Source organism: Pteropus vampyrus, unplaced genomic scaffold (genome assembly GCF_000151845.1).
Source record: "Pteropus vampyrus isolate Shadow unplaced genomic scaffold, Pvam_2.0 Scaffold136, whole genome shotgun sequence".
NCBI classification, from domain to species: Eukaryota; Metazoa; Chordata; class Mammalia; order Chiroptera; family Pteropodidae; genus Pteropus; species Pteropus vampyrus.
In genome coordinates, this window is record NW_011888917.1 from 4,037,609 (window position 1) to 4,048,941 (window position 11,333).

Here is an 11,333-nt window from a genome sequence, read left to right on the forward strand (position 1 = left end):
TGTAATACAGTCCTTCACAAAAGTTTTTAGCCATTCCCAACTGTCATTAATCCATATTTTGCTTAACTTAATAGAACATCAAAGATATTGTCTTATTTCTAAAACAGATGAGATTTAGGCATTCTGAAAATCTTCAAAACTGTCATTCATGATTTAACATTATACCTCTATTCTCCTTTATACTTTCCATTCAATTGTATCAAACCAAAAATTAGAAAGAATGCAATGGCATTATAGGTGAACATAACAAGTATAAAAATTGCAACAATTCACTTGAGATTTTTTATTACATTTATGTCTATGTAATATTGAAAAAAACTTGTATAAATGAGAAAGCAGCTGAAGGGCAAAATCAAACTCCTGGCTTTATTAGATGCAAGCCTAATGTGTTTCAGATAAAATATTTGTAGGTGCCACAGTCAATCAAGATTTCAATAGAAACTAAAGATGAAAGCATTCATGCATAAAAGGCAAGTACGATAATTATGATGTGCAGACAAGATAATGGAAAATATCCGAGGCTGCTTTTCATTTCATGTATCAAGTGCTGCCTTGACCTAGACATCCTACAATCTTCCATCACATTTACTATGTTATTTTACCATTTTAATTATTTAGCAGAATTCAATTAATTTGGCTGACATCTGGCCAGTGGATAGGAATCTTCTACTATTTTATAGGGTCTTTTCCGTATATCATTTCTCAAATAATGCTGCAAAAATAATAAACATGCAGTTGAGTTTAAAGTTCTTGTTCATTTTCCAAGTTTATTAACCTCTTACTGATTAAACAAGTGGCACCCATTTTCCTGGAATGTCATTTTCAATTAGATTACATGAAAGTGTTTACACACAGATTCTACCTAAAATTTTAGCACGTGACTCCATCTATACAGTTTATATTGGTTCCATTTTAAAAGTTCTCTAGTGATGAGGTAAATAGAAAATGGTAGAATAATTATTATAGAGAAAGAGTTCAGCATATAGATTTAGCACAAAGTTCAATCACTGCCTATGTATTTAAGGATTTTGATAATCATTTTCTAAGCTGTGCTTTAATCTATTATCCAGAACCAGGATTCATCTACCTTAATATTCATGAAAATAGTCCCTAACAAGGTTCAAGATTACAATTATACTGCTAGTATTACTATAATGTATTACATAATAAAAACACTAAGTCTTCTTAGTTATTAGCTTGCCAAAATTATAATGATGCTTCTTACAAATGTGGTATGTAACTGTTCCTTCTAATACCCTTCTATAATTTGGAAGAAAGTAATCTTTAGATGTTATTAACAATTTCTGTTCAGAATTGTCAAGTCAAAGAATGGTGTTTCTCAGTGTGCCATTTCATTATTAAAAGAAAGCATATATAAAGTAGAAACAAAATTCCTTTCTTACTAGAAGGCAAACCTAACATACCAATGAAACTTGGATTAGTACCTGACTAAAAGGGAAATACTCACTGAAGATTCAATCCTAGATAAAGACCAAATGTCCTATTCTTAGTTGTCACTCAATGAAATCTCACTTTGCCCTGGAAATAAGTCACTACCAGTTAACTTCTTCCTTTTTTATTATATTGCTATTTATTATAATTTGGCCATTCAATATAGGACCATACTTGGTATGATATAGTCATGGTGTCCTTCCAATATGACAGCCTACTTCTCCATTGGTAAGGGTAGCAAGCAAAACAGATGATGAGGTTGGCAGAGGGTGAATCTGATTTTTTTTCCTTTCTTTTATTATTTTTTTATTTTTCAATTACAGTTGACATTCAATATTATTTTATATTAGTTTCAGGTATACAGCATAGTGGTTAACATTTATATCACTTACAAAGTGACCACCCCCCACCTAGATAAGTCTAGTACCCACCTGGCACCATATATAGTTATCACAATATTACTGACTATATTCTCTATGCTATACTTTACATCCCCTGATTCTTCTCCCTTGTGTAAGCAGGTAAGGGTAAAGTAACCTGGTGTATTTTTAAAATAGAAAAGAAAAAAAGGAAGATATTCTCTGCAGACACGAGTAGGCAGCAAGTAAAACCATCAAGAGACTTCTCAGAAATAACAACGTACAAAGCTATAAAAGAAATTTTTTTTGAGTTCCAGTAAAGTACATTTAATTTTGCCAGTCTAAAACATACAATCTCATGCTCATCCAGTAACCTGGGGACATTCACTTTCGCATCTCCATAAGGACAGTCCCAGGTCCAGGAGACCAAATAAGAACTGGATGTCAGAAGTCACCCTTTGGTGAAATGATATAGCAACATGAAAAGTATTCATAAAACACCTGCACCTGAGATGCAGCATCACTGCTTTTTGGAATTTATCTCACGGATGTGAGTTAAAGGAAGAAAATATTTATTGACACAATGATGTTAAATACATTATATGAAAAAGAAATTGGAAATAATCAAAATAGATTAAATGCAATCACTTGATGAAATACTAAGCAGTCAACTAAAATAACTAAGAAGATTATGCAACAAGGAAAAATATGCAGACATTAATGTGAAAAACTTCAACTGTTCAATTATAAAAACGTTTTAAAGCCAATAACTTGAATAGAATAAAATTAACAGATTGACATTCTACACTGTAAAAATACCTTGAAAACAAAGAACTTATCTAGATGATAAACACAGAAAACAAGTTTACCTTGAGCTAGTCTTTCAAGTCGTTTCCCATGCTCCGGGGGTATTGCATACCTAAAATTTTAAAGACAAATATTTTAGCTTTGTAACGGTTCAGCTAGTACCCTAAGGATGTCTATTCCTAAATAAGGTTATGTAAAAACATTCAACACCAAACTCCACTTAGATAAACCGAGATTAGAAACCAACCAATCACAGAGTCATGTCCCTTGGACATCGGACAGAAGAAAAATAAACTCATAAATCATTTATTTCAATGCCCAGTTGACCATTCCAAGTTCATTTTAAAGATTAGGGAACAAAGGCCCAACAAGTAAGCTGCTTAGCCAAGGATGCAGCCAGTCACGGCACGGAGACTAGAACGTCTCTCCCAATAATCAGCACTCCAGCAATCCAGGGCTATTTTTGATTGTATATTTTTTGTTTTGTGACTGGTTAGTTGGCCTTTGTTTTTAAGAAAAACTGGGTTGTTGGAGTTTTTTAACCTTTTAAGATGTTTTTAGTGACAAGAAGAACACAAAATTATTATAGCAACATTATTATTTCTACCAAACCTTTTTAAGAACATTGTGCTTTTCCAAGAGATGTTAAACATAAAAATCTCCAGCCATAAAAAGGCAGCTTTTATTTATTTCATGATTACATGACTTCTAAAATCTTGATTTTAGAAATAATTTTTCACCCTTGAAAAAGAGAAATACTCATTTCTAGTTCCTGATGTTTTCGAAAGTAAAATACTTGAACTTATTCACTGTGAACCTACTAACTAATTTTAAAACAATAATCTCATAATATGCTACCCAAATACTACATTTTCTAGGTAGCTTTAATAAGGAAAAGGAAGGAAATTAAAAATGAAGTAAAATGATTATTTCATGTTTTAACTAAAAATATGTTATTCTTAAGACCTACATTTGCCACATTTACTAGCTCAATATATATTAAGTTTAAGTTACTTTTTACTAAAATAGCTTTTCTAATTTTACTTAACACCACACTTGGTTGCATTTAACACTGATAACACATGCAAAACTTAATTGGATCCGATGTAACTAGGCAATTCTCTAAAGGAAAATTCAACCATATATCCTGTTCCTTAAGGCACTGTTAATGAAATTATTCCAACTGAATTGAGAAGATAAAACTTTAGCATAACTAAATGACAATCACCCAATGTATATTTATGGCCCCTTCTTACCAGTTTTTAATCCCTGGTTTAGATCACCACATATGCCCAGAAAAGGAAGAACATTGTGTGTGTGTGTGTGTGTGTGTGTACACATATACATATAACTGTGTGTGTAGGTATGTGTGTATATGTATATATCTGCGTGTGTGTATATATATACGGATATATATACATACATATACACACACACCCCAGACAACAGGATCACCTCCCCCATACCATACATACACACATGCATGCACAACTGTAAGGGGTATATGCCTGCCCACAAAGGGTCAGATGTGGATGGAGATATTTATATATCCTTATTCACATTTCTGAAAAATCGACATCAAAGTTAAAGTTCCTTAATCTGAAGTCCAACTATCTGTTCACGGAAAACATAAGCGTGTTCATCTGCAGAAGGAAGGGGCAAAGGTAAGGTGAAATGCTCTACCCCAACTCTGACCCTCTGTTTACTCATTCTAGGATCTCAATCAATCCCATCATACCTCTCCTCCCAGGTAGCCCTTATTGGCATATTTCCTTAACTCCTTTCTACAAGTATACTATTTCCCAGGTACAGCTGTTCCTATTATAGCTAGATGATTTATTTATTTTCCTAACAGATTTAGAGAATGTTTCACAGTCTATTTTCACATTCTATAAAAGATCCAGCTTTTTTCCTCCCTGGCTGCCTGAGGACAACTGCCATCATGAACAACACAGTAACTATTGGGACCAACCAATTACTACAGTGAAAACAAATGGTCATTCACATCCTTCACCCTGGGAAGGCAACATTACCTAAGACAAAAAAAATTGGGAGATAACTAACCAAAATATACAAGACCACACCAAATGTCAACTTTGTATTTGGATTCAGAACCCATTTTGGTGGTGGCAAGGCAACTGCCTTTGGCATGATTTACAATTCCTTGGATCATACAAAGAAAAATGAACCCATAGACTTGCAAGGCACAGCCTGTATGAGAAGGAAAAGACTTCAACAAAGCACCAAAAGGTATGTGAGAACAGAATGAAAAAAAAGTCAGGAGGACTGCAAAGGCCAATGCCGGTACTGGCAGAAAAAAAAAAAAAGAGTAAAGATTCTGCAGTGACAGTGGTGATTGTGCAGATTTATTACAAAAGGATTAATAAACTAAAAACTTCCCCCAAAATCTAGTTCATAACTATAAATGATTGTTAATAAAATCCACACAGTTAACCAACCATTGCTATAGTTCAAAAGCGTCAGAAATCATCAAAGGTTAAAAACCCCCTCTCAATCACAGCCTCTTACACAGGAAGACATGCAAATTTTCCTGAGCAGAACTGAATCCTCAGACCAAAAGCCACACTGCATTCACACTCTGTAAAGCACAACTAAGAGAAAACGACTTCAAGGGGCAGACTCTCTTTTCTTCCCTGATTTAGTCGTTACCTGGTATAAAGTGAACTAATTCATTTGCATGTTGATACCTGTGACATATTCTGTATGGTTCTCTCTTCTGTGTTATTGATCCTATTCTTTGTAAAATAATGTTTAAATCATATGTTCAAATCTTTTATAGCCCAATGCAGATGAAACCATACAGAGAACTATCTAATGTTTCATATACAAATAACTTACAGAATTCCCCAAATAAGCTCAAGGTCCACCCTAGGTCTATGAACAAAGGACAGTAACTTGTCTTAGTCTATTCAGGCTGCTATAACAAAATACCCCCCAAAAAATCACTTTCATATAATCAACTTCAATTCAACAGACAGTTACTGAACACTGGTCATGTAAAGCATTTGTTTACATGCACATGTAAAGCTTTACAGGAAGAACTCAAGGCATTTTCCATGTAAGTTAAAGGGAGAAGAGATACAGCTATTGCTGACACTGACTGACTACCATGTGACAGTTAATATGAACTAATAAGAAGGAGAAAAAGAGACAGGGAAGACCTCTGATTTCTAAAACCTCTCAAAGGTATCACCACTGAAGATGAACTAGAATATCTCAACTCTAGAACAATTAAATCTTAAATCTGAAAAAAGTATCACTACTTATTTATATGTCTAAAAATATTTCACAGTCCTACTAAGCACCTACAAGACACCACGGACAATTTTAGGATTCCTATCCTAAACAGGAATATCAGAACAGCCTTAAACTGCTGGATGTCCACCATACATAAAATATAAAAATAAAGAATATCCTTGACACAGACTTTCAATTAATCCTCACAACAATTCTGTGGCAAAATTACATAGCCAACACTTGGTAAAATCATCATCTACAAAGGTTCTAGTGAAACTTCTCTGGAGGTATTTTCTCCATACATTACACATGACTATAAAGCTCTGAGTATGTGTCCTTGATGCAGCTCAGGTCACTAAGATATAACTGACCATTATAGATGGACTCCCTACTCCCTGCTGTACCCTTCCAAAATACCTACCCCTCACAGTGTGCTAAAGTCATCTCTGCACACTACTGATTCAATCATGACAAAGCCCTGGGCCTCCAATGGCTGACTGTAACCTGAAGAACAGAAGCTAAACTCCTTTACAGGGCACAGAGAGACCTGCTACAATCTTGACACCTCTTCAGTTGTGTCTATTGACCAAATGTCCTAATCAAATCCTGCTCTCTGGCTTTACCAAACTTCTTGAAGCTCCTTATAGTGCCCTTGTTTTCAAACCTCCACTTCTTTCCAACCCCTATTCCTGAGTTTTGTATGCCCTTACCACCCCTGTGCAGTCAACAAAGACACCTGCTCCTTTTTCCAAGCTCTGCTTGAGTAACCCCCAGGGAGAGCTTTCCACTCCCTCTTTTGCTCTGTCAACCACACAGAATACAGGCTTCCATCACGGCACTCAGAATTTCATTTTTTTACCTTTCTACCTCCCTGCTCCTCTCTCAAGCTCATGTCTTTACCCTGCAGCAAAGCACCAGCTGAGCAGATGCTCAGTAAGTATTTGCTGACTTGGTCTCAAACGATAAATCATGTTTCTGCTCCATGAGGACAGAAGATGTAGAGAAGAGGAAGGGAACAGGAAGAAGAAAAACATCATGAAAGTGGAAAATGAAAAGAAAGGGGAAGTAATGGTATAAGCCAATACTTCATTTCCTGACTACAGGGTCAGCCTGTCTTACTTGAGATCAACCACTGCCAGCTTCAACTTTCTGATCCCTTCAAAAGTCTATTTCAATCAAAACTTTCTGTCTCCCAGGACTCCACATTTTTAGTATGGTATCCCATTTTGCCTTGCCTTGTCATTCTTACCCAGGGCTATAATGCATAGACAGTCCATGGGCTGTGAAGGACAAAGTGTACTCAAAGAAGATGGGCAGGCTGTTAGTGCTTCGCTTCTACTTAAATGGCATGGGGGTGGGGAAATCTAATTTCCCAATATAACTGCCCTAAAAATTTAGCTTCTACGAATGTAGCAGCCAGCATTGAAAAATGACCTAATTCTTTGACAAAAAGGAAAAAAAATGAGTAATAAATATAAGTCAATCAGCAAAAGGTTCCAATTCATAAGACTATGTTAATATTTTTTATCTAAACAATTTTAAAAATCAATAAGCCATTACCAAACTACGACTGAAACAAAATGCTCTGAATAAGAGCAAGCCATAGAGGGAAAAGGCCCTTAAAAAAAAAAAAACCTGAATCACTAGCATGCTTTTAAGAAGTTTGAAATCCTGATGCTCTTATAACATCTGAGGTTTTGTTCATTTGTTTAAGATACTACTACTCTGTGGGAACACTAAGCAATTCTCAATATTTTTAAAAGTAATAATGTAAAAAATACTGCCTGCTTGCCCACTCATCTGATCCTTTGCCGTCAGCCTTTAAACATGATTAGCTTTACTGCCTAGATAGAGGGAACGAGGGAGGAATAGATAGATAACTTCTCTGAGTCCTTTATCTTGCCTCCATCTATCTGCTTTCTTTCCTTACCTTTACAGATACTTCCAGTGCTTGCTGCATTTTTGACTCCCATTCACACTAGAATCCAGTGCAATCCGGATTCTATTTTCATCACTCTCAATATAACTAACTACTTAGATAAAGGTTATCACATATTTTTTAGTCTTTTCCTAACTTGTCCTATCTGGACTTTCTTATTAGTTGCTTGTAACGTTTCCCTTGGGTTTCATAGTCCAACTCATTGCCAGTGGTTTTCTACCTTCTGCTCTCGCCATACCCAACACTGATGTTCCCCAGGGCTCCATGTTTCAGTGCTTCTACATCTTTTCCTGAGAGAACCACCTTCATTCACTCAAGGCTTCAAGATCATCCATGTGCTGCTGAACCACGTCTCCATCCCACATGTGTCTCCTGAGCTCTGAACTTCTAAAACAATCAGCTACTGAATGAGTCCATTTGGCAGCCCTCAAACAATGTGTCCAAAGCTTAATCCTTCATCATTTTCCTGCCAGATCTGCTTCTCCTCCAGAGTTCCCCATACAATTAACTGCCCAGAAACATGAGCATTGTGGCTGCATTCCTCTTATCTAATCAATCCCCAACTTTTACATGTTCTACCTTTTACCTGTTCAAGAGAGTGCTCATGAATCTGCCTATATTTCTCTATCCTCACTGCCACCACCTTGGTCCAGGCCACTTTTCCCTATGATACACATTACTACTGTAGCCTCTTAACTAGTCAACCCTGCCTCAAGCTTTGCTCTCCCTAGCCCAATCAGATTGTGTCACTTTGCTTCTCTGTTTAAAATCTATCTAGCAAGAAGAACTGGTTATTAAGTAAAGGCAAATTGGAGGCCTCTTATGCAGAGGGGATTATTACAGTTAGTGATCTCGCTCAGAGGAGTCCTACTTTACGGCCCTGACCACCTCCCAGAGGTTTCTATGAAAGTATCCCATCACTTCCAAGTCTCAGCACATGCAAGATCAAATTCACACTTCCCCCTCGAAGTTAAGCTTATTCCTCCTAGTGTTCCCATTTCAGGTCACAACTCCATTTCCCCCTAGCCTTCCAAGCTGGAACTGTCAAAACCACCTCTCCTTTATTTCTCATACTCTCTGCTCCCCTTGCCCATCCACCAGTCTCATCTACTCCACAGCCTCAAAACCTCATATCCATCTCCCTAAAGCATCACCTAAATTTCAACCTTGATCTGCCCCCAGCTAAGACTATAATCATAACTGAACTCTCTGCCTGTTTCTCCTTAGGCAGCTACAGTCCTCACATTACTATCAGAGCATAAAAACCTTTATTCCTTAATGCCTGGCTTTCAAGAACCCACTCCACCCCAATTTAGCCCCCGCCTTAAATGTCAACAGTCTACTCTCAATAGGCTGGACTATGAATTACTCTATCACTCACATGGGCTTTGACCTCACTCGGCACCTCAAACAGCCCCCTCCATTCTACTTTAAATCCCAACGTCCCAAGCCCAGCCCATATTCCACTTCCTGCTTGAAGCTTTCTTAGACCATTATAAATCTCAGCAATCTCACCCCTTTTCTTCCTCCCAGAGCCCTTCCAATATATTTTTCATGTAGTGCTTATCTGCTACTTTCTAGAGGTAGCTGCTGTTTGAAGTGCATAAATTACTTTTGTCTGGAGAGGCAATGAGTTCAGTGAGAGAGAGAATGCCTACCGCAACCCAGAAATTTACTCATGAATTATCTTTTTTAACTTACCTTATACAGTAAGTGTCTGGTTCATAGCTGGGCACTCTACAATGTGCCACCATTGCTCAGTTATGCAGCTAATCTTTATTCTTTGAAGATATGAATATGTCTTGTACTTCTCTGTATTCTTTGAAAACCACCAAATAAGATATCTACCATTGTATACCCTTCAGTATATACCAGTTTGTTGAAATTACAATTGTTCATTTAACCTTTAGGACAATGCTTTTGTTTCATATAAAATGAATATTACAAACAGTTCTACTAACATTAAGAAACTATGAATCACTAATGATCTAAGAACACACCAATTAGATATTTACAAGGTCATGTTTTATTTAAAACCAGTCTTTTATGAATTTTTTTTTTAAAGATCTAATTTGAAGGCCGAGGAAAACAGAATAATAATAATCCCTCTAAGCACATCTTTGGGTGGTTTACTCAAAGAATAGACCTAAAATGGTGTTATCCTGGTAGTTGCAATATAAACACTATCTTGAACTGAATAATTATCAGGTTGACATTTAAACTATCAGTAAGTAAAGCTGTATTTTTCAAAATGTACTAGATACATTTCTTTGATTCAGTCTCTCTCTATGAACTGGTCTCTGAATTTCTCTTTTCAAGATATGCTTGGTCCATCAGTCCATTAGACGTGTTTACCAGCACTTCTCAAAGGGTAACTCCTATTTCTCAGATCACTCCCTCAAAGTCTCCCTAATTTCATTTGGGAACCCTGGGGCCTGTGACTAAGGTGCCCAGAAACAAATGTTCTCAGCTATACCCACTGCCCATACCTCTGTCATTGTGGTGTCTGACATAGGTGGCTGCATGGGTCTTCTGTCAGTATCACTAACAGGTGCTGCTGGCACCTCTTGCTGGCCCAGCTTCAACCCACCCTGTGACATCCAGTGCATTCTTACCAAGCCCAGGGCACAGAAGAGAGAGAGAACACTTTCTAAGTCCATGCCATGCTAAGGAAGGTCAGTCTTAAAACAGGGCTGTCCTCTACTCCCTTCTCTAACTGTGTTAAGAAACGCTTTCTTCCTTTGTTTGTAGCTCTTCCTTTTGTTTTGCTCAGTCATCTCCCTTAAATAGTCAAGCTCAATCCTCCAGGGGACAGTTTTCTGACAGATGAAACTCTAAACTGACCCTCCCCTCTTTTACTGGCATAATCATGTATGTCTGACCCGCTTTCTATGGTTACTAACAGGTTGAAAGCTCAGTGAAAAGAAGAACTGACCAATAAATATGACTGGAGCTCATCACAGTTACCATTAATCGAGCATTTATAATACTTCAAACTTTGTGCTAAGTTCTATTACTAGTACCTCCATTTTTCTGATGAGGAAACCAAGGCTTAAAGGAATTAATTTACTTACACAAAGGTGGATAATAGAGTGGACTCCCAACCCCAGACCTATCTCACTCCAATGCCTAAGATTTGCTCTCCAGCTCCACATTCCATTCTTGTTTCCTCAACAATCTCCATGAAGATGCCAACAGGAAGGGACAGACACAATGGACCCATTCCTCCCTAAGGACATACCCGTCCTTTACGATATAATCTCTGCTATCTCTGGAAGGTTATCTGACTTTTGAAAGAAAAAGTTTTATGACTGCTAGCAGACTAAAGTTCCAATATTCATAAAGAATACTTCTCCTAGCTATCCTTCTTATCTTTACCCACTTTTAAAACACAATTGAAAAAAGAAATCACTAGCCTTTTAAAGTTATACTATGCACCAAGCAAAAGACAATGCATTTTAAACAAAATGCAGATACAAAGTAGAGAGCCATTAAACCACTAGCTATAGTTTTTCTTA

At 36.8% G+C, this 11,333-nt stretch overlaps 1 protein-coding gene across 1 annotated transcript in view; it reads right to left on the minus strand.

Annotated features, from left to right (window-relative positions):
• The window catches only part of KDM4C (lysine demethylase 4C), a 347,564-nt gene that overhangs the window by 257,396 nt on the left and 78,835 nt on the right, over nt 1-11,333 (minus strand). Inside the window, exon 6 of the mRNA XM_023535104.1 lies at nt 2,681-2,730. Coding sequence (XP_023390872.1) covers nt 2,681-2,730 — 50 coding nt within the window. The remainder of the gene's footprint in view (nt 1-2,680; nt 2,731-11,333) is intronic.